This window comes from Scardinius erythrophthalmus (genome assembly GCF_964197995.2).
Source record: "Scardinius erythrophthalmus genome assembly, chromosome: 5".
Classification (NCBI taxonomy): domain Eukaryota; kingdom Metazoa; phylum Chordata; class Actinopteri; order Cypriniformes; family Leuciscidae; genus Scardinius; species Scardinius erythrophthalmus.
In genome coordinates, this window is record NC_138225.1 from 25,531,326 (window position 1) to 25,556,761 (window position 25,436).

At 37.8% G+C, this 25,436-nt stretch overlaps 1 protein-coding gene across 1 annotated transcript; it reads left to right on the top strand.

Moving 5' to 3' along the window:
* The first annotated feature begins 840 nt into the window (after nucleotides 1-840).
* Nucleotides 841-16,549, top strand: exoc3l2a (exocyst complex component 3-like 2a). Its single transcript, XM_081365102.1, has 13 exons — nucleotides 841-952; nucleotides 3,755-4,284; nucleotides 4,854-5,074; nucleotides 5,423-6,197; nucleotides 7,673-7,787; nucleotides 7,883-7,993; nucleotides 8,233-8,333; nucleotides 11,088-11,198; nucleotides 11,807-11,942; nucleotides 12,024-12,146; nucleotides 12,241-12,396; nucleotides 13,285-13,406; nucleotides 15,405-16,549. Exons 2-13 carry the CDS (start codon nucleotides 3,770-3,772, stop codon nucleotides 15,724-15,726), a joined length of 2,808 nt encoding a protein of 935 aa, XP_081221228.1. The 5' UTR covers nucleotides 841-952; nucleotides 3,755-3,769; the 3' UTR covers nucleotides 15,727-16,549.
* The last annotated feature ends 8,887 nt before the right edge of the window (nucleotides 16,550-25,436 follow it).

Below are 25,436 nucleotides of genomic sequence, written 5' to 3' on the forward strand. Positions count from 1 at the left end.
TGCATTTGCTGTACAGGACCTGATGGTTAATTCATAAATTCACATAATTAGAATGTAAAATATGAGAATCACAGGAACAGCCTATTCCAGCTGATCTAATAGGATACCTTTAAAAGTTTCAGTTACTATGTCAACTGTTTAAGGTTAAGATTATTAACCTTAAGATTAGTGACACTGTACTGTTCTGAGACCTCAGTGAAACCAAGTAACTGTGGATATCAAAACTGTTGTCAAAACATTATCTCTGTGAATTTATTTATTTATTTGCCTTTATTTAACCAGGCAAGTCACTTAAGAACAAGTTCTTATTTTCAACAACAGCCTAGCAGGAGAGTTAAAATCTCCTGAAAGAAAACACAAACATAAGCAAACATACATTGCTATACACACATATACATTCAATTAAACATGTTTATGTGCATTCAACTCTCGAGTATATATGAGTGTATGTGTACTTGAAGCTGTACTTGTGTTATGTTATTTGTTGTGTGTGTGTGTGTGTGTGTGTATGTATATAAAGTGTTATGTGTCTAGGCAAGTGTGTGTGTGTGTGTGTGTGTGTGTGTGTGTGTGTGTGTGTGTGTGTGTGTGTGTGTGTGTGTGTGTGTGTGTGTGTGTGTGTGTGTGTGTGTGTGTGTGTGTGTGTGTGTGTGTGTGTGTGTGTGTGTCTGTGTGTGTGTGTGTGTGTCTGTGTGTGTGTCTGTGTGTGTGTGTGTGTGTGTCTGTGTGAGTGTGTGTGTTTGTTTAGGGAGGGTGTCTCTTTTTCCTCAGGAAAATGCATCATCATCTGGTAGCAAACTGAATGGCTGCCTCCAACATTCCAATACAAGGCCCCAAACTCTTGGAGACAGACACACAAACACTTCGGCCCTCTCTTACTGATAGGCTCTCTATCACTCGCACAGACACTGGAATGGATTTGCCCTGAACTGACTGCCCACTACAGCAGAAGGTAAGAGATGCATGTCATTCTTGTACGTTTGTGTTATAATCAATACATATATTTGGATTTTTATCATTTTTTTCATACCAGTCAATGAAATATGAGTCCATAAATTCAGTTTTACAATTTTCTTTCTTAATACAGATAAATTACAGAAGTGATTCAATTTAAGATTTTAAATAACTGCTTTCTATTTTAAAATATTTTTTCCTGTGATGGTAAATCTGAATTTTCAGCATCATTACTCCAGTCTTCAGTGTCACACGATCCTTCAGAAATCTTCTTAATATGGGAATTTGCTGCTCAAGAAACATTAATTATTATTATCAATGTTGAAATTTTTTTCAAAATCTGAATTAGAAATCTTTTGTAACTTTTGATAATTTTAATGCATCTTTGCTGAAAAAAAGTAATATTTTTATTTTTTATATTAATATAAATATTAATATTAATATATCTTTTTTAAATAAATACTGTTTTTTTAACTTTCTTTTCATCAAAGAATCCTGAATATATATATATATATATATATATATATATATATATATATATATATATATATATATATATATACATTGCTATGCATAAGTTTAGACACCCATACTAAAGTTGACTAAAAAGAGGAATAAAAAATCATCTTTTGGAAACTGAACTTAATGCCTTAATTTAAAAAATTGGGAAAAATCCACCCTTTAAGGACACCAATTTTCTTTGTGAATGAATAATGTATCGTAAATAAATAAATATTCTTCCTTAAAATACAGGGTGCATAAGTCTGGACACCCCTATGTTAAATTCCCATAGAGGCAGGCAGATTTTTATTTTTAAAGGCCAGTTACTTCATGGATCCAGGATACTATACATCCTGATAACGTTCCCTTGGCCTTTGGAATTAAAATAGCCCCACATCATCACATAGCCTTCACCATACCTAGAGATTGGCATGGGTTTATTTCAGTTAGCCTAAGAGCTGGTTTGATTTGCATTGAGAGATGATCTTATGGAAAGTACTCCATGCCAATCTCTAGGTATGGTGAAGGCTATGTGATGATGTGGGGCTATTTTAATTCCAAAGGCCAAGGGAACGTTATCAGGATGCATAGTATCCTGGATCCATGAAGTAACTGGCCTTTAAAAATAAAAATCTGCCTGCCTCTATGGGAATTTAACATAGGGGTGTCCAAACTTATGCACCCTGTATTTTAAGGAAGAACATTTATTTATTTATGATACATTATTCATTCACAAAGAAAATTGGTGTCCTTAAAGGTTGGATTTTTCCTAATTTTTTAAATTAAGGCATTAAGTTCAATTTCCAAAAGATGATTTTTTTATTCCTCTTTTTAGTCAACTTTAGCATGGGTGTCTAAACTTATGCATAGCACTGTATATATATATATATATATGATGTTTATATAATGATGATGAAATCCTTTGCCAGGCACATTTTTATCTTGATAAAACTCAGCAATTAATTTAAATTAATTTCCTTTAGGCAATAAAGATCTGGTCCAGACAATTAGATTTTGTTGCAGCCGTGATTCTACAGTGCTTATTGAAAAAACAAATTATTTTTTCCCCGTCTGTTTAATGTTTATCTGTCTCTAAACATAAACATATTATTCAAGAAATACACATCTCTTCCGTTCTAAACAACATTTACAAGTGATGATTTCTCTTCTGTTACCGGGAATTATGTAAGAACAAAAATACTGACAGATGGTCCACCTGGAACCCAGACAGTAAATAACCAAATTAGTCAGTTTAATATAGGTTAGGGGTGCAAGTAGTCATTTTAGCTGACACGCATACCTTGTTCAAGGGTACAATGGTAATGGCTCGTGATTGATTTGAACCTAGAACCTTTTGGTTCCCAGCCCAGATCTTTAACCGCCACACCAGGGGAACTCTGCTCAGAAATAATGCAAGGCAGGGATGCTGAAACACAATCACAGGGGTCACTGTGTGCTACACAACAGCACCTTCCTCCCTCTCCCTTCCTCCCTGCTCTGTCTTTACCTATTTTTCTTCATATATATTTTAAGAGGCTTTGTTCAAATTGCATGAGAAATTCTTAAACACAGTAGTAACATCTTGATAGGATTTACTACTAAAGTAGTCAATTTTTAACATATAGATTGCAGATTGTGTAGAATTTGTTGGTAGATACTTTATTAATCCCACAAGAGACTTTGTAGAAAGCAGTGTTGGAAAGTGAGTGCGTGTAGTTTTTGTGTTTGAGTAAAGAGTGTGTATGTTTTGAGAAACTTTGAGGACAGGAAACTATTCTGACACATCTGGATGGGAGCTTCCATTATAGGAGCTTAAAAAACGGCTAACGTCTTCAAAGAACACACACATACACACATATATGCTGTTAATGCACTCCACTCACCGGAATACTGAACAATGAAAATGCAACAAGGCAAAGTCATTTAAGACAGACCTGATGAAGGCGGTTTAAACGGGTTTCAACTCTGGTTACCTTTAAGTTGGACAAATGGACTAAGGACATGCTTGGTGACATGGCATAATATACAAGAAAATCTTGCAAATTGGAATGACTTAGATGCATTTAACAATAATTAAAAATGTAATGTATTAAAATGTAAATATATTTCATTGGAATAAAAAAAAAATACACTTTAAAATTATAAATACACTAAAAAAGTTATTTCTGCAGATGTGTGACAAACTGTTTGGAAAAACCTGTAATGTGAGATCTTTAGAATATATAATGCAAATGTATTTCAATAAAATTAGAAACAAGACAATTATGACCAATGTAACGATGTCCATTTCGTCTTCTAGTTAACCAGAGCCAGAATGCCCATCCTCAAGAGGCTGCCCAGGAGGTTCAAGAGTAACCACAGCAATGGTGATCTCCAAAAAAGTAACTTAACTAATGGAGAGCTCATGCTAAAGAGCAACCATAGCAACGGGGAACTCATTCTGCCACCATCCGATCTGAATCCGTTTGAAGGGGCGTGGGCAGGCAAAGGGTGGAATAACGAAGAGGACGAGGTCTGGAAGAATGGACAGGACTACCAAAGGTCCTCTCAGGTGAGCGAAGCACTAGAGAATGAGGCAAACGCAGAGCAGCGTGGAGGGTCAAAGGTCACTGAGGGATCAAAAGAAAAGAGAGGAACTCTGGAGCGAATCTGTGGCTCATCGCCACTGAAGACCCTTGGCAAATTAGGCAAAGGGCTGCGTATGACCGGAAGAAATGTGTGGGGTGCCAGTCCTTCACTACGGAGTGCCACTCTCCCGGCAACACCCTCCTCAGGAAAGCAAAAAAAGAACTATCGACGTGCCTCTGAGGAGATCATGACCTTACTGAGGTGAGAATGCGACTGTGACGTGTTTTAGGATGTGCATATTATAGCAGTGCATTTCAACTGGTCTTTACAATTGTGTATCAAACAAAATTAAACGCAAATATGATTAAAATCAGGCAGATCTGATTTTATCTGAATGCGAGCTTGCAATTGACCATAAGAAAGTGGGAGGGTTTAAGCAGACTAAATGATTCGAGAAGTCCAATCAGCAGTATATGTCACCAGAGAGGTGCGTTAAAGATGCAGAGTAACATGCATTTGGAAAAAAAGGTGAATTTCCATTTAATGCCGACTTTAATTTTGATGCCATCATTCTTTTTGCAATTTACACAAAACACATTGTACTATATATATATATATATATTCTGTATGTGTGTATATATATATATACATATATATATATATATATATGTATATATATGTATGTATGTGTGTGTGATCTTTTTTCAGATTAGTCCTGAAACCCAGCAGATGAGAATCACTGTTATATAGATCATTATTTCTGAGACTAGATATTTTCTACAGCTGTTGTTGTAGAGGGAGTTTTACTTAACCCATTTTTTAACCCTCAGGTTGGCAGGTCGTCGTAAGGAAAGTGAGCGAAGAGATAGTCTACCTACAGGTGATCTGACCACTGAAAACGATGAAGACAGTCGCAGGCGTCCCTCGTTCCTACGCATGGTCAGTCTGAGCAAACTCAGAGGCGACTCGCTAACAAACCGCAGCTCGCAGGAAGACGAACAAGAGTTAGTAGAAGAAGAACAGCCGGTCAAACGCAGGGAGCCACTATCAGGTACAACTGTTTTTTTATTATTGTCTGTAATTGTTTGTACATTTTACGGCACGTACAGAGTGTAACTATTATGCTCACAGGTCTCCATGATTGACCCATAACACCTTGCTTGAGAAGTAACAAGGTCCAAAGGTCCCTGTGAGTCATTGGCCAATTAACAAACACTTTCACAGAGACAGGAAATGACATACTTTCTTTGTACAGAAGATCCAACCTGATAAGCTCACCGCAAGGAGAAAAAACTGTGTTAATCTACTGCCTGTTCCAAAGGCAACAACACATCAAGCGAATAAACACATGGCTGTACATGAAATTAAACACTACTCAATCTCTCTCTTTCTCACTCAGTGTTGGAGATCCTACAATTAGTTAATCAGAGAGACCTGCTGTTTGCTGTCACGCACATCCAAGAGCTGGAGAGAGAATGTGAACTTGACCCCTCCTTCTGGACACAAACCACACCCACTTCAACCACGCCCAACAATATACCTCCTCACACACTCACTTCACCTCTCTGGCTCCCCCTGTTGCCTGGTTCAGGCAGTGAGGATTCTGGCCCAAGCATGTGGGACGCTGGGCTGCGTAAAGTGAAAGATGTAGAGCTGCTTTACGAGGCTCTTCAGAGAGAAATGTGGGATGTGGTGAGGGAGTCGTTACGCCAGCCCTGCAGCGGGCCTCAGCTTGGCCTGGTGGTGCTGGTCATTCAACAGGAAGAGCAGGCTGATAAGGTTTGGGCCCTGCGACAAGAGGCCCAATCCAACGCCCAAGCCAGTGACCAATCTGAAGACCATTCCCGGCCCTCCAAGCGTCCCAGGAGACTGCGTCAAAGGTGGGTGGAGGCTGTGGGAGAGGCAGCTGACTGGTGTCTTCCACAACCGGGGGGCATCGCTGCAGGGCAGATGGGCATGTACTTGGAGCGTTTGAGGGGCAGGGTGGTGGAGGATATGGACGCGGCACGTCGGAATGTGGTGGCGGTTTATCCCGAGGAGTTTGCCGTGTTTCAGGTCTACATGCAGAGCTATCACAGGGCTGTTGCCAAACGACTGAAGACTGTCACTTGTGGCCCGATTCAAATCACAGATACATACTCGCTGCTTGACTGGATCTACAACATTTACAACAGGTATATGCACATGTATATAGAAACTGAGGTGTGTTTTGTTTTTTCACACACCTTTCCTGCAATCACATTTCACACGGTTCTTGCTTTAATGACCCAGTGGAAGAATGAGCTCACGTCTATTAATATCAGATGCATTGTTTATTAGAATGAACAACACCGGTACAGAATACCTGGGAGAATTACTGTACACACATGGATGGTCTGGTGTACTAAAAGTAGCCACACTATCAACTTAACTAAATTTTTCAGTAGCATGACAGTAGTTGGTATTAAATGAAAACTCACCCTGTCTGTTTTCTAAACGCTTGTTATAGACCATATTGTGAACGATTTATGTATTTCTCTATTTATCCATGTAATTTTTGATCAGAACTTCATTACTGGACCTGGTGAAAACTACAGCGTTCTCTCTGATGATGTATGCAGGACTTCTCCAATCATTTAGTCTGCTTAAACCCTGCCCCTGCCAGCTCACGCTCATCTGCCTCTATTTTGGAGCACGACACCCACATCTCAAAATCCAAGCCCTACATTTTAAATTTTTCGAAAATCCATTACACTGATGTGTCACAATATGCCATGGAAGTCGCTACTTCCGTTTCATCGTGACTTTAAGTAATTAATCTTTTAGAGCTACGTTTCCTAATGAGTGACTGTATAGCGTGACCAAACAGTACATCTCATCTAATTGGTCATATCTCTATCTCTCTCATTTGTAGCATAAGAGTTAAATGCATGAAGAGCTAGAATACATGAAATATTGTTTGTGTTGTTGAGTAAATATTGCTGGAATTAATTAAAGAAATGATCCTGTATTTCAGTAATGGAATATATTGTTGAATATTATATTGAGTGCGGAAAGTGCAGGGGCCATCGAAGAGTTTTAAAAAAGAATAAAAAATAGATTAAAGTAATAAAGAAGAGCTTGTCACAGTGTTATTAAATTGTATGTAGGGAAATAAGCCCCTTAACACCCACAAATGATTGTTGGACTAGTGAATCAGTTAATGACCTTGTATAGCATTGGAAAGTCTGATTTATTCTAGTGAATTGGTTTGATCTTACCATTCATGTAAACAAATACCTGTACAATATTTTCGAGTCAGTTATGTAAAATAGGAAGTTGTTGTTTACTAGTATAGATTTACCTTTTCTAGTTTGATAATGTCACCCTATTTGAGATTGCTCATTCATTCATGTTTTAGTACCAGCAAACATACAGCTCTGATTCAATTAAATGTCATTAGGTAGTTTATTTATGAAGTAAAATGAATTTTATATAATGTCCTCTTCCTTAGCTTTTTGTTTTATTGCTTGTAGGGACGAACTTCTTAAAAAAATTAAAACGGTAGCTTGACCGGTGTCTAGTTGTTGGTTCCCCAACACGGCACAACACAAATACGCTATAGCTTAGACACGCTAGACACTTATGGACACACAAACGTGCACTAGTTCTGACTGTGAGTGTCTCATAGGGACGTCTTGGCTACAGTTGGAGCAATGGGCACGATAGTGTGTGAAGCGTTAGATCCTCTCCTGCCTGAAGATGTCATAGACCGGCTGGAACAGGACTGTGTCGAAACTGTTTGGGTAACACTTGATTATCAGTAATCAAAGTATGCATTAATTATTAATTTCTGGAAACAAAGAGTTAAATAATATCCACTTTGTGTGTGTTTCTGCAGGACAAGATGACTATGGAGCTCTCACAAGTTTTGGATGATGAAGAAAAGCGATGGGCTCAGACACTGCACATTGAAGAGTATCAGTCTGGCCTCGCCCGTTCTGTTATACAGGTAACATACCCACAATCCTACACATGTGCAGCTATTAGCCTACTGCATTCTTCTGAATATGGACTGACTGTATGCATGCCTTCAAACTTTGTACTTTTAGAAATATTGGTGAATGTGAGTGAGTGTGTTTAGAAGGAACACTTTTTTCACAAAGATTGTGAATATCTTTTTATATTTTTTTAATTAAATGTTTTATTATTTTCATTCATTCATCTGTGTGTGTTTTTTATGTGTTTCAGAGGCTGAAGGTAGATTTGGACAGATCGACAGCTGTCAGTCAGCCACTAGGAGCTCGTGTTGCTCGCTGCACCTTGAATGGACTTGCAGATTTCTTGCACAGGTGAGATGGGGACATGAGCAGGGGCACCTTTATATAACCAGAGACCCCCCCAACAAAATGTCACTAGGCCATTGTTCAATACATAGATATTGATTTGTGCTCATGTATGAATAAATTCAAATGACATAGCTATGGAAATGTTTTTTCCTTGTCTTTCTAGCTGAAATGTCCTTGATAATGTCAGTAAAATCCCATTTTTGGAGAATGTCACTCTCAATAGACATTATGATTACTACTATTATTATTATTAGTTTACCAAAGCCAGTTTTGAGAATGATTTGAGAATTTGAGTGTCGAAAAATATCCTGTTCACACAGTGGTTTACAATGTCTCCTAAACTGTCTGTATGAACATACAACGGGATCTATCAACTCTAACCATAGTGACAGGGACTAAAGTAATATCAAAGATGGTGACATAAATAAAACTGTTAATTATTATCATATTCGATACAACAAAAGTCGAGGCGCAAGTCCATCCATCAAATTAACAGACAGCAGCTTTAATACTTGAGTGAGAGCGGAGAATTTGAATCACGCACAGACCACAAAACTCAGCCCATGGAAGCCCATGCATTAATGCGCCTCTGGACGTAAGAGTATGATCATAAAGATGCTGATGATGAAAAACCCATGGCAAAAATTATGATCATGTTTAAGTAGGCTACTCGTATTAATTGATCTTATCATATAAGTAAATGTTTAAATTATATTTACTTCATAAAGCTCCTAAAATATATTCATGTTAGAATGCATTGTAGTCAAACTTTTCACCACACAATTAAAGCTATTTCATAAGAGAATCTGACATGGTCAACACAATAACTAATAATTATATAATAATAACTAACTTTCTAACGATGAGCACTTTTTTTGCATTCTAGTAACTCAAACAGTAGAGCTTGGTGTTTGTAATGCCAACGTCATGGGTTTGACTCCCAGGAACTTGCCAGAACTGATTGAAATGTATAAATCTAAAAAATGTAAAGCACTTTGCATAAAAGAGTCTGCCAAATGCAGAAATGTAAAGGTAAAATGTTTTTAATTTGTGTCTCAGTCTTAATGAGTTTGTTCACCTAAAAATGAAAATTCCATCATCATTTACTCACCCTCATGTTGTTCCAAAACCTCAAGACTTTTGTTCATCTTCAAAACACAAATTAAGATATTTTTTTAATGAAATCTATGAGATTTCTGTGCCTCTATTGACAGTCCACACAAACTACCACTTTGACGGTTCAAAAAGTTCATAAAGAGATCGTAAAAACGAATCCATATGAATTGATCGGTTTTGTCGAAACTTTCTGAAGAGACTCTATCGCTTTATAATAATTATAATAATAATAATAATAATAATAATAATTCATTACATTTATATAGCGCTTTTTTCTGCACTCAAAGCGCTTTACATGGAAGGGGGAATTTCCTCAACCACCACCAATGTGCAGCATTCCATATTGCGCCAGAACGCCCACCACACACCAGCTTATTGGTGGAGAGGAGATAGAGTGATGAAGCCAATTAGTATATATATATATATGTGTGTGTGTGTGTGTGTGTGTGTGTGTGTGTGTGTGTGTGTGTGTGTATGTATGTATGTATGTATGTATGTATGTATGTATGTATATATATATATATATATATATATATATATATATATATGGGGATGATTAGGAGGCCATGATGGACAGAGGCCACTGGGCAAATTTGTCCAGGATGCGGGGGTTACACCCCTACTCGTTTCGAAAGACATCCTGGGATTGTTTGTGATCACAGAGAGTCAGGACCTCAGTTTGACGTCTCATCCGAAGGATGGTGCTTTTTGACAGTATAGTGTCCCCGTCACTATACTGGGGCGTTAGGACCCACACAGACCACAGGGTGAGCACTCCCTACTGGCCTCACTAACACCTCTTCCAGCAGCAACCTGGTTTTCCCAGGAGGTCTCCCATCCAGGTACTGACCAGGCTCAACCCTGCTTAGCTTCAGTGGGCAACCAGCCTTGGGCTACAGGGTGATATGGCTGCTGGCATTATCCTTTATTATATATAATATATAATATATATATATTTTATAATATTCTTTATTATATAAAGAATAGACTGAATTTAGGCTTTTATTCACATATAAACATTGATCAACGAACATAAACAGAAGCATAACCGTACGTTCTTGATGCACAAGAACAAAACTCATTGGTTCTATCGAAGCTCAACCATGCTGCGTAACCACTGATCTATATAATATTTAGTAATAGATCAGTGTACGTAACACACACGACTGAAGCTCATTGATTCTTGCACATCAAGCGAACATGCTTGAGCTTCATTTTACCATAAATGATGTGTGAATTGATGAATGTTTATATGTGAATAAAAGCCTTAATCAAATCTGTTCATCATATAAAGTGATCATGTCTCAATATCGACTAAACCGCTCTATTCATATAGATTAGTTTTACGATCTTTTTGAAGGGTCAAAGTGTCAGTTGCGTAAAATGTCAATGGAGGGACATAATTGCTCAGATTTCATTAAAAATATTTTCATTTGTGTTTCAAAGATGAACGAAAGTCTTACGGTTTTTGGATCAACATGAGGGTTAGTATTTAATGACAGAATTTTCATTTTTGTGTGAACTAACCATTTAAGTTCCTCCATTATATTCTATAAGTGTCTTATTCATTTCTGTTTTAAATAGGGGAAATCTAAAAATAATGGAATTTTGTGTGTGTTTGTGTGTCTATGTGGTATTTAGTTTCCAGAGAAAGGTTGAGATGTTTCATGACACGCAGTCAGAGTTTGGGGATCATGGGGATGGTTATGTCTCCAGGACCATCTCTCTTGTCAACTGTGTTCCACCATTCAGGTTTTTCATCTTATTCACCATGTCTATTTATTCCAATCTCTCCCAACTTGGAGTTTTTTTTTTTTTTTTTTTGACGACTGTAAGAAAATAAGTTTAGATTTATATTTTCTACATTTTATATTTTTGAAGATGGATGCTCTTCAGAGAAATGCAGATCTCTTGCTAGGCTAGAAATCACTGGGCATATCTGTTTGATTTTTACTAAAAATACACTGTAAGAAAAAAAAAACTTGGTAATTTTCTGCCAGGATATTTCCTTTAACTGTAAAACACAGTGCAATGTATAATTCAAAATACAGGTAAAACATCTGACATCTTAGATATTCAGCGTTCGTTTAAAGAGAATGCTATACGGAGTTATTTCTTTCAGTGTATTTTTATAACAAAAAGAAAATAATAGATCATGATTCTATAGATAGTCAGGACAGTCATAACTCAGTAAACCAAATGTACATATAAAACTCATAAAAAAGTTTTGTGAAGGATTTCAGTTTGTAAAATATATCAATGAATAATACAAATACCATAGAAAGAATAATGCAATGAAATAGCACAGAGATTAAAAAGAAATAAATTATAAGATGACTTAACTGTGTTGAACTGTGTAGGAATTTTGTGGAGCGCTGTCATCTGTGTGACACCCTTGGCAGTGAGGACGCCTCCCAGCGAGCTCAATCCTCTCTGGAGCGAATTGTTAACCAGTCAGTGCGAGTTCTTTCAGACATACTGTTTGAACACATCAGGGTGAGACATATGCACAGGTTCACATCTGGCCTAGAAATGTTTCCCAATGCATTCATTGATGATTTTCTGGCATGATTCCAGCCATTCTTCGATAAGCTGGTGAAGAGGAAGTGGCTGGATAACAATGAGGCCTATGAGAGCATTGAGATGACCATTAAACAGCACTTTAAAAAGTTCAGAAGAATGGACTGCCCTCCATATCAGGTATGACCTACAGTACATGCATGCCAGGACACACGCATGCTCACAGGCTCATTGGTTGGTTGGTCAGTTGATTGATTATCTGATTGGCTGACAGGCATTGGTGAATGAGGTGCACAGGCGGGTCCTGGTTGAATATGTTCGTGCCATCATGAGGGGGCGGGTCATCTGTACGTCACTCAAAATGAGGAAGAGAGTGGCTTTCCGTCTGCAGGATGAGGCCAAACAGCTGAAGGCTCTTTTTAAAGATCTGGTCAGTGCCACTAGCTTTCATATTATGCCTTTTATGCTCAAAATATAATGTACAAAGATGCATCTATAGTGTGAAAAATACAAATATTATAGATGATTAAATTGTTATGTGGAAAATGTTTACTTTCTATTAAAGGAGAACTCCGGTCAATTTTAACATTGAGCTCATTTTTTTGTACATTTGGAGTGCTGTCAATACAGAGAACAACGACAAAAATCGTTGTTGCCTACACAGAGTTATTCTATTTTTAAAATTTGCACCCTGTTGACTTCAATGGGGCAAGTACTAAACCTGCTTTTAGCCTCTTAACATCCTTGATGTGTCATTACAAGTGCACAGAAAATGTGAATGATTCCTTCGGAGTGAACACGAGTGAATCTGACTGCAGTAGATGTGAAAGATATGAATAAAAATGATGTTATTTAAGCCAGCGCAAATACCTGTGTTTAGTTGCCGAGTTCACGCGCATAGGTTTAGTACCTATGATCACGTGCGTGAACTCGGCAATCGACTACTTTCGACTTCAACTGAAAACAGGATGTAAACACAGGTATTCACTCGTGTGTAGGCAACACCGATTTTTGTCGTTGTTCTCTGTATTGACAGCACTCCAAATGTACAAAAAAATGAGCTCAATGTTAAAATTGACTGGAGTTCTCCTTTAAGCTGACACTTTCTTTTTTCATCCCAACATTAGAGTACTCTTAGGTATATAATCATTAAGCATAAAACCGTGGCTGTGAATAGAATAAAAGCATTTGTGATTTGCGAAAAACCATTTCAAATCAGGTTTAAACAGAAGTATTTTATTTTATTTTAACCAAAAATGCCAACAGCAAAATTAGTTAATGAAAATGATGTCCTCACTCTGTCTTTTTCTTTTCTCAGGAATCAACATCCTCCTGGTTGGACAGTGTGATTGTTCACCTGGCTGACATCATAGCGTTGGAGGACACTCCCTCTATTCAGATGGAAGTTGGGCTTTTGGTGAAGGAATTTCCAGATATAAGGTATAAGCATCAAAACCATTTTCAGAGGCCCGTGATGAAACTGCGTAGGGTTTAAGCACTAGCAGGGATACCAAGAAATGGCAAATGTATGGTTGGGTCCTAACATTCTCCCCTTCTGATCAGCTCCAACTCCATTCCGGGTTTTCCTAACTAGTGACATAAATCCGCTCAAAATGAATGCGGAGTGAGAGAAAATACAGATTCTCTGACTTTCATAAACCCTCTCCATGCTTCAGACAAATGCACTCACTGCATGCTCTTCATTGCATGAACAGTTGAACTACAGTGGTCAAACACATCCGTCTAGTAAAAATGCGTTCTGTGTGAATGACCCTTTAGAAAGCTACTTGACCAGTGAAATTTGATGACCAGTCCAGAACCAAGCTTTGTTTAAAAACTGCTATAAAACTGAAGCCGAATGTAGAACCGGATGTTGATTTTATATAGCATGAACCAGAAGGAAAGTGTTTTATTAGCTCCTAGAGCACTCGGTAACTTTGTCAGTTTACAATTGCATTAATACAATTTTACTGAACACTTTTAGACCTGCGGAAGGGTAGAACCTGAACTCTGTCATCTCAAAGTGCTTTCATTCATGAAAAATTCCCCTCTTATTTCCTTGAGAACTATTTTTCACAACACCTCTCTGTTTCCTGAGGTCGTTCTAAGAATGTCTGACTGAAAATAGTTACCGTGATGCTCCGTCTCAGTGCCAACTTTCCTTTATGTGGACGGGAGGGAACAGCAGACAGTAAACAGGGGAATGGGTGAGATGTGACCCCACTTTAGTTGTGTTTTTGTTTGGATGAAGAGAAATGTGTGAGTGTGTGTGCTCAGTCACTGGCTGGCAGTGCTCCTGCTTGCTGACGCACGACCCTCCTCAGCAGACAGGAAGTGGCTGTGGAGTACTTCCTGTTCCTGCCAGGTCACAGGAGACTGACTGGTGCCACACTCCAATCAAATACACACACACACACACACCAACTAAAGATCAAAAGCCAAAAAAGTGGAGGCTACTTAACTTTTCTTTGTGCTTTGCAGTGTAGTTTCCTGTTTTTTTACTGTCTGTCTATGTTAAAGTTTGTCACAGATAACACTGTCACATTGTTATCTATAGGCAGGACATGCCATCTTAGTACAGAGCGCTAACTCCGAGTTGGCTTTTTGAGCCATGAGCACTGTCAAGGGATCATTACAAAGAAACACATTTGGACTACATTGCTCAAATTACTTTTGCCTGAAATAATGGACTTTTTAAAGTAATATTATCATATAATGTATATCTTAAAGTTTCTTTTTTTCTCTTTATCTAAATAAAGGAAATTGATTGGTGTGAATGATTCTTTAAAAAAATGGTAATTTGTTGAAAACTACTAAGAAAGACAACATGATCTTTTTTAATGCATGATATCGGTTCCATATTTATCAGACGATATTTTTTGTAATGTATAGATAAAACCAAATTTAAATATTAGATGAAAAACTGAAAAATAAAAAATATTGCCTTAGAAAAAAACTAAAATAAGGTTGTTCTACTAAAACTGAAATAAAAATCAATTAAAACTACATAAAAATGACAAAAGCTTAAAATTACTAAAATTAAAATGAGAATTTATTAATTAGAAAATATTAATAAATACTGTAATAGTTAGAAATAACACTGGTTGTGATGCTCTAACTCACTTGTAGCATTTTTACTGCTTTAATTGTTTTTTTGTATATACAAAAATTATATATTTTATTAATAAATGGTATAATATCAGCCATTTATAGCTGTAAGATAATGATGATTATTATTGGCACGTTTTTCTTCCATTTCTTGTGAGCTCTATATTTTAATTGACTCTACTCTAATTTGTTATTCATATACTTTGTTTTCAACCACGAATAATGTATTCTTGTTCTGTACAAAAGCAACTAGAGTGATATGCTTTTCTGATTATGCAACACAAAATATGAAGCATTATGCCCTCTCACCCTCATTCTCTCCTATCACAGGAGAAGACATATCTCTGCTGTGTTGAATGTTCGTGGGATGGTGCATCAGACGGACCGTCAGGAGATTCTAGCTGTGGTCCGGGACTTAGAGACAAGCGACAGCTCCATCAATCTGCCCCGAGATCATGCCCTCTTCTCTGAAATTGCCGTGGCCAAAGACATGTCCTGTCTGGGGCTGGTTCTGATCCGCTTTGGTCTGACTGTGTCATCGTGGGTCGCCAGTGCCCGGCCATGCCGTAGCCAGAGTAGAAGGAGCCGGAATGAAAAACATGCAGATAACAGACCACTGTCAAGCCATGCAAAGCGCTTTACTGAACCTTAAAGATAATGAAATACAGCATAACTACAACGCATAGCATCCTGATATTTAAAAACGACACAATAATGCTAAAAATACATAGCATCACAACAAATATAACATAATCAAATCAGTAGGCTATAACATAAAGCAAAGATTGCAGAGATTGAAAAGATTAAAGATGGCATAAATTGTGCTCTGTCAATTTTTACTCAGTCAGTTGTTTCAGACTAGATGAATGTGGTCGGAGCCCAGTCAAAAGGGACGATAAGATGAGTTCATGACAGCAAAGTAAAATCACAACAATACTTGTCCTTCAGTACACAGCTGGAGCGGAACAAGTCAGTGGACACTTCAAAGGACGGGAAATAGTCTATAATTCTCTCTCGCTTTAAAACAGGCTAGTGGACTGCTGTAGCTGGACCTCTGTCGTGTGAACAGCCACATGATTTGAGAGGAGTGGGGACTTGCTGAAGTTTTTATTAGTGCAGGCTGTGTTCAGAACACTGATTTAGCTTGACACTAAATCACACACAGAACAAATGCATGTATATGATGTATCAAACACCAGGTACAGTTCTACAATGCATAAACAGCCACGTTTCTTATTGTGTTATTTTGAGAAGTGAAAATCTGAAAATGGGTTAAACATGGTTGTCTGTGACATTTAAAGAATGTGAATGAAAATCTCTCTGATTTTGTATTTGTGCTAATGTTTAGGATTCTGTTCATCTCATTCGTGTCTAATCACTGTTCAGATCTGAGCTACTGAGAAAAAAAATGTATTTGATATTCTTTCAGGTAAAAAAGAAATAAAGCCCCATTGACTGGGAAATTAATTACATTGTAATTAAATTGCTGTTTTTATACATTACCATTCAAAGTTTGTAAAATGTTTTAAATGTTTTTGAAAGAAGTCTCACCAAGGCTGCATTTATTTGATCAGAAAATCAGTAAAAACAGTAATGTTGTGAAATATTATTGCAATTTAAAATAAATGCTTTATAATTTAATATATTTTAAAATTTAAATTTAAAATCCAGTCTTCAGTCTTCTAATATGCTGATTTGCTGCTCAAGAAACATTTCTTATCAATGTCGAAAAAAAGTTGTCCTGCTTAATATTATTGTTTTTTTATCGTTTTTTTTTTTCAGGATTCTTTGATTAATAGAACATTTAAAAAACAGCATTTATTTGAAAGACATTTTTGTTCGACTTGTGCGACTTGTTCGCTGTCACTTGATCAATTTAACGCATTCTTGCTGAAAAAAAGTATTTTTTTTCTTTTTTTTTTAAACCTACAGACCTCAAACTTTTGAACAGTAGTGTACATTTTAATCTACACTATTTAAATTGTACATGTTGCGTTAATACTTCTAATTAAAGACTTGTACTGCCAGGTTGAGTTCTGCTGACATCCATCAGCTGAGGATGTTTTGGGTAACTGGTCTATTCCTGTTGTTCTGAGAGGTGCCAAACGAGTCCCCTTATCAGAGCCAAGTCTACACACCACCACAGGCGGTCACTTCCTTTTCAACACAACAACCCTGTTTTATCCCAAACATGCTTGCTGTCAAGAGTAATGAACACACACACTCATGACAATAGACACACGTGAATAAGGAAATTAAAGTCAGCAGGATTTTTTTTCCTCTAATGTTACATAAGTTAAATATAAATATATAAATATAAAATATTGCAGATTCCATTTCTTTGAATTCCAGATTTAAAAAAAATAAAAAATCAGACTATAGATAGCTCGATCAGTGAATCTTATTTGAAGAGTAGGCTCCCTAAAGAACATGTATTTCAAAATTAAATTGTCAATTTAAATCTCAAATTGCTCAAATTATATTGAGGCATGCTGTTTTCTTGAATTTACCTGAGTAACTGTAGCTTTTAACACCTATGCATTATAATTAAACATTTAGTCAAGACAATAAAATAAACTGTAAATACATTTTTAATTTTAATTTTATTTTTTAACAAAAACTGATTACTTAATTTGAACAAAAGCTGTTTATTAACAAACAACAAACCCGTAAGACCTTCGTTCAACTTCGGAACACAAATATTTTGGATGAAATCCAAGAGGTTTCTGACTCCTCCATAGACAGCAACGCAACGACCACTTTCAAGGCCCAGAAAGGCCCAAAAACAAAAATAACGACTTTATTGAAATATTTCTTCTCTTCTGTGTCAGTCTTTTATGCTGTTTATGTTGTAACCACAGAGCAACACTTCCGGGTTATAAGTCAGAACGCAGATGCCAATTGGCCAGCTCCTGCGTCAGCATCACATGCATGCATCGTGGTGCTCACGTGAACAGCGTTGGCCAATTGGCGTCGGGGTCAATCTGGCATCCCCAACCTGAGTTGTGGAGCCTCCACCTATTTCACCAGACAGTGCGTAGTTAATTAGCCTATAATGTGAATGACTTGTTATTTTTATTCAAGCTTTCTTTCTTTTTGCAAAAAAATAATAAAGTGCAATAGGCATTAATTAGTAGTAGGCTAAATAGCAGCATGTTGAAATTATGTGCCAAATTGTTTTTTTTATTACAATGATAAAATTGTACAGTAGCCTGGTCAGGTACGGTCAGGTTTGCCGATGTGCGTTTTATTTAGGCTATTTATTTATTTTTGTCCCTGTGCGCCGATCGGAGACGGAGATCATTGCTGATATTCTGGGAATACAACATAGCCAATAGGCAATTCTAGTAGGGACTTTAGCCTTTAAATATCTTTGCTGCATTGGATCAGTATCCTTTCTAGAACAGGCAAGAGCTTTCTAGCCTCGCAGCTCGCGTCAGCAGCGCCTTGCATCGCCCATAGACCTTAAAACAATCAGCGGATGGCGGCTTTAAAAATTGGTCAAAAAACGTTGGTGCAGATGGATGGCAGAATAATAGCCCATCCGCGCATCTCTACTGGCCAGTCAATTGGGAAACATGACCTGATGGTCAGATTTCTCAGAGGGGCCAGGAGGCTAAACCTGCCCCAACATGGTCTCTTCCTGGTACCTGTCCATTGTCCTGAGCGGCCCTCTGTTTGAGCTGCTCATGACAGCCGACCTTCAGCCTCTCTCGCTAAAGACTGCTCTTCTGCTGGCTCTAGCATCGGTCAAGCGAGTTGGTGACCTGCAGGCTTTCTCAGTGGACACTTTCTGCCTCAAGTTTGGGCCCAACGTCAGCAAAGTTGTCCTTGAACCCAGACGAGGCTATGTGCCAAAGGTGCTCTACATGCCCTTTAGGGCACAAGTCATCTCACTCTCTGCTCTCCCCTCTGCTGAGGGTGAAGAGACACAACACCTCTTTACCCGGTGCGGGCCAATGTAGGGTGTATTGTAATGTTAATGTAGGGTGTACATTAAGCGCTCTAGCCAATTCAGGCAAACGGAGCAGCTGTTTGTGTGCTTCGGAGGTCGCTCTAAATGGTTGCCAGTTACGAAGCAGAGACTGTCCCACTAGATAGTGGAAGCGATAGCGCTAGCTTACAAGTCCTTGGACTTGCAGTGCCCTATTGGGGTGAGGACCCACTCCACCTGGGGAATGGCCTCCTCCTGCGCCTGGTCTAGCGGAATATCCATGGCTGACATCTGTGCAGAGGCCGGCTGGTCCTTGCCATCCACCTTTATCAGGTTCTATAACCTAGATGACCCATCCCTTCAGGAACGGGTTCTGTCTGTCTAAATCAGTCTCTGCCCTCAGGAGTTTTTCTAAGAAGAAACCATACCTACAGGCTCCGGTCCCGAACCCGAGCCTGCCATTCCAGGGCATTCTAAGTACTTGACTCTAGACTCCCTTGTCACTGAGCACCCCAGGCTACGGCTTCACAGGACAGCTTTCATTCTGCGCTGGTAGCACAGTGTTTTCCAGTGCGTTCCCCATATGCATCAATAGACGCAATGCGAGTGAACCGTATCGAAAGGGAACGTTCCAGTTACTAACGTATAACCTCGGTTCCCTGAGATAACGGGAACGAGCAGTGTTTAACCTGCCGTGCTACTGCAAATATGTGCGAGTCGACGCTATTGCTATTCAGTCAAGAAATTCTGACTAAATGCTCTTTTTGTACAACTTAAATAGGCAGTCCCTTTCTGGTGGGCTAAAAAGCCATTTGTCTGTGAAAAGTACAGACGTGAACCAATCAGGCTTCAGTATTCTGAGAAAATGGAGTTTCCCCATATGCGTCATAGACGCAATGCTCGCACCCGTTTTCTCAGGGAACCGAGGTTACGTTAGTAATCGGAGTATAACTGTTTTCGTTCACTTAAAACACAACTGACTGTGTTTACATGAATACTCACCAAGACAGGCATTTTGACATTATTTTGTGTGTATTTGACTGTTTAAGTGCAATAAGTAGTGCAAAAGCACTCAATAGTACTGAGAGGCGGCTTTATGTGTACACTTTGGATCTGAGCACAAAATCTTCAGGAATGAGAAAAATTATGCTGGTATCGTGTATCTATTCTGCGAAAATGAGAATTGGAAGCGATATTTCAGTATCGTTAACACTACATTGCATTTAGTTTATTATTTTATATGCCTTTTTAAAAGACTACACTTGAAAAATGTATATATTATATATAAAATTCAACCTGCCAAAGTGGCTAGTATATATATATATAGGAGGTCCATAGGTGGGCGGTACACGGTCACGGAGCTGACCCCCATGGAAGGTGCTCCGGATAGTGGATATACGTGTCAGCTGACAGCACTCACTTGAGTAAGAAGAGGAGGATGCTCCCGCTCCAACAATACTGAGAGTGGAACAGAAACGCTTGTACTCCTGGTGGCCACAGCTACATATGCCACTATAGTTTTTCTTGTTTACCATTACTGTCTTATAGTCTTATTACTATGTTTACATTTGTACTGTTTGTTTGTTTATATTTTCCAGTGTTAAATATTTTGTCCCTGGTTTATTTCTGAATCTGACTGAAATAAAGGGAATGAATGAATTTGAAAATGTATTACATTTACAATAAATGGTTAGCCAACTTTAGAGCATTAAAAATGTCTCAACTGTACCATGGTACTGTTTCAACTGTACACTATATGGGTACTATTGAGACAAAAAATGCACCTTATGATTATGAGCTAATTGTGGAAAATATAAACTACTTATGGACATTATTGATTTATTAATATTGATACTTTAGTACACAAGCAAAGGACATATATAATTTGAAAAATCACTTCTTTTCAGCATCTTGTTTTTGTGTGGGTATGAAAAAAGCTGTAGGCCTACTTAGTGTACCCCTGTATTAAAACTACTTGAACGCTAGCAGACAGACCGTGATATAATTTTTACAGAATCATACAACATTATATATTAGGAGGAGGGTTGAAGACCTCTGATCTGGTCTAAATTTTTGTTGTTACATGATGCTGTTTAAACTATAGAAACCTTTCGTCCTTAAAGTGTTAAGCCCCGCCCTCTCTAATGGACCCTTGCCTTTGGTTCCAGCTGACAACAAGTTAATTAGGTTACTTCATCTGACAATTTAATCAGTGGCTGTTAGCGGCAACGGAATTTTAGGAATATTACAATGGATTTCCCAGAAGCAGCGTTCCGTTCATTACGAATGGCTTGTAGGAACTGTCAGTACCTACCGTGTGTTTGTTTTGGGAGTGCTGCTCACCTTTAGGCTTGGTCATGAACTCTCCTTCCCTTCTAGGGGCACACACGCATATACATGTGATGCAGACACACAGGAACACCCAAACAACTTGTTGAATAACATGACATGATATAACCAATTGCACATGCAAGCGCGCGAACACACACACACACTCATCCACTCCACTCTCCTGAGGATTAAAAAGTCATTCAGTCGTTCACCTCTGTGCCACCACTTATGTTGAACAATGGAGGTGTGTATTCAAGCAAACAGGACATCCTTATTTATCAGGGAAAGAAATTCACTTGCACACACACACACATGTTGTGTATTATGTACGGCATACTGTGTATTATGTACGGCATACTGTGTTACTGCTGTGCAAAGTATTTTTAAAAATGAATGCTTTTTACATTTGCACATAGGCTATATCAGACTGCAAATATTTTACAGGGACTATAAAGAAGTCCCAGTCATTTGCTTTGTAATATCAGCACTGATTCCTCATCTACATGTTTCATACAGGTTATCTTGACAAAATCATATATTTCTGGATTATATAACCAATGTTAAATTATGTACTCATGCCATATTATTATAAAAAATATAATAATCATAACAACTATTACTGTTTAATTAGAAAATAAATATTACATTATAAACAAAGATCACAAAGAGATAATGGCTTTTGAATTAGTTAGAAGCAAGTTTTATTGTTTTGTTTTCTGATTTGAAAACCAACTGAATCTGATTCATTCTCCAGGACATCCTTTAATGCTCTTGAATGAGACATGCATCCCTTTCTGATGCATTCGATTTGAAAGACAGGAATAATAGTCACTAACACCAGCACATTTTGCTTGGGCGTTTAACAGACAAGAACTCCATAAATACTGATGGTGATGTCAGAGACACCATAAACAGACGGTGAGGTGGCTGATGAGTCTCTTCCTTTGAATAAACAGTGGTGACATCTGAACAACCATGGGAATACAGCACACAAATGGTTTATGTCTCTGTGTAAGCACAAAGTGATTTATTTATGACAACACATCCCCTAAGCCAACCTGGCGGGCAACAAACTTGTATACACACAGGAAGTAAAACACCCGCCTCTGAAATATGCCACGTACTATTTTAATAAACACCAACTGTACAACAATGCACAAACATACAAATGATTGGTATAGGATGTCACAGTATATGACTTACTGCAAAACAACACAAGAGCTCCAAGAAAAATTACTTGAAGATCCTATAAATAGGTGATGTTGCTGAAGAAAGAAGTTAAGGGTGTGTGTGTGTATAACGGTTGACAGAAATTCCCACTGGAGAGATTTATTAGAACAAATGACATAATCTAGCTCTTGAATACTCTTAATATTATATAACTGAGTAACAGATCACCTTGAATGGATTGCCCTAAAGTCAGTTTCACATTAGTTTAAAGTCAACAAGAAATTATAGAGTACAGCACTGTCCTCTCAAACTATATCTCTCTCTCACACAGAGCACTGGTACAACTTCCCTTCTTTTCTCTCAGTCTCAAGACAACAAACACCTCTCTTATCTTCCTTTCCTTTCTGTGCACTGACCTTTGCCCCTTTTACACCTGTAGGCAGATGAATCTGTGTACTGTTTGTCTTAGGCTGTCAATCTACAGGAAGACAGACCGCGTCATCAGCACATCTCGAAAAACACAGAAAACACCCAAACCCACTGAACTCCTGCAAGAAGAGGGACAGTTGGCTCACTGTTTATTAAAACTACTTGAACGAGCAGACCGTAATATAATTTTTACAGAATCGTACAACACGTCGGGAATAATGCTGTCAGCCAGTCGTTGTCGTAAAATAAGGTGTGATCAGGACTTTGACGCAAACTGACCAACACATTAATTGAAATGCAGAATAGATGAAATACAGATAATTTTATAATGATTTAAATCAATACAGATGCTGTTACCTGAGGTAAAGCATTGGTTCTCAACTTATTATTTGACTGACTTTTGTCCATGAATGACTCCAATTGTTTATGATTTACTGGATAAGTATATATGAAGAGTTCAGATGCAAAAGCCTCTAAGTGCCATCTGAAATTTTCTTCTAGAATGATCATTTTTATCAAGCTTGTATATTTAAGTTCAGTAATTTCACTTAAATGGCAATGAAAATTACCTATTAGTTGTCATTTAAGTGAAATTATTGAACTTAAATATACAAGCTTGATAAAAATTATCATTCTAGAAGAAAATTTCAGATGGCACTTATATATATACTTATTTTAAATATTTATTTATTAAAAATGCTCATGCAGTTTGATTTTATTAATTTACTTGACTTAATAACACTGTTTAAATTAAGCATATATATTCATATATATATATTCTTATATGTTCGGATCTTCAGATGAGACGTAAAACCAAGGTCCTGACTCTCTGTGGTCATTAAAAATCCCAGGATGTCCTTCAGAAAAAGAGAAGGCCAAATTTGCCCATTGGCCTCTGTCCATCAGGCCTCCTAATCACCCCCATATACACTGATCTCCTCTCCACCAATAAGCTGGTGTGTGGTGGGTGTTCTGGCGCAATATGGCTGCCGTCGCATCATCCAAGTGGATGCTGCACATTGGTGGTGGTTGAGGAGATTCCCCCTTCCATATGTAAAGAGCGTTGAGTACCTAGAAAAACGCTATATAAATGTAACAAATTAATTATAAAAAAAATATTATTATATATTCAGGTTTTCCAAGACTATGGGCATCCTGGTTCTTCAAAGACAAAACAAATTTTTTTTTTCATTAAGGGGGTAAATTAAAATGAGAAATATTTATAAATATTTTTTATTGGTTTTGGTTTATTTCAATGCGTGTTTTATAATAATAATAATAATAAACTTTATTTTATAAAGCGCCGTTTAAAAGCAACTTCTCAAAGCGCTGTACACAAATTAAGCAATACAAAGCTCAAGCAATAAAAATAACATCAACAATCAAATGCTAATTTAAAAAATTAAGTCTTAAGTCTACCTTTAAAAATGTCGTAACTCTGGGCTTCCCTAAGATCAAGAGGCAGAGAATTCCAAAGGACAGGAGCATATGAAGAAAAGGCCCTATCACCCATAGATCGTAAGCGTGTATGAGGAACAACCAACAAGTTGGATTGCGAAGAACGCAGTCTCCGTGTTGGGGTATAGGAAGTTAACAATTCAGATAAATAATACGGAGCCAAGCCATGCAATGCTTTATATGTCAGCATCAAAACTTTAAAATCTACTCTGAATCGGACTGGGAGCCAGTGTAAGGACTCCAAAACTGGAGTGATGTGATTGCATACCCTGGACCCAGTCAATATCCTGGCGGCCGAGTTTTGTACATACTGTAGTTTGTTGAGTGTGGATTTAGAGACTCCGGCTAGAAGGGCGTTACAGTAATCTATCCTAGAGATGACAAAAGAATTCATCAGCTTTTCAGCTACTGAGAAATTTAACATAGGACGTAATCTTGCTATATTTCTGAGGTGAAAAAAGGATGATTTAACTGTACTCTGAACAAAAGAATCAAATGAAAGCTTAGTATCAAAAATAACTCCAAGATTCCTCACTTTAGCTTGAGTAGCCAAGACAGAGCCATCAATAGTCAAAGATAAGGAACCAGCTTTGGAAATTTGATGAGGGGAGCCAATAAGCATAACTTCAGTTTTACCACTATTCAGACACAGAAAATTTGTAGTCATCCATTCCTTAATCTCAGAAACACAGCCGGACAGAGAATCAACATCAAGATGTTCACCAGGTTTTGAGTGTATATAAATCTGCGTATCATCAGCATAAAAGTGATAATGGAGGCCAAGCGATCGCAGCAACTTTCCAAGCGGTGACAGATAAATATTAAAAAGCAGAGGGCCCAAGACTGAGCCCTGAGGAACCCCAGTGAGAACAGAGCTAATCTCAGACCTGAAACCACCCATGGAAACGAACTGAGAACGGTCAGAAAAATAGGATTTAAACCACTTCAAGGCTGTCCCCGACACACCAAAATCTTGTTCAAGGCGGATGAGTAATAGACTATGATCCACAGTATCAAAAGCTGCTCTTAAATCAAGAAGG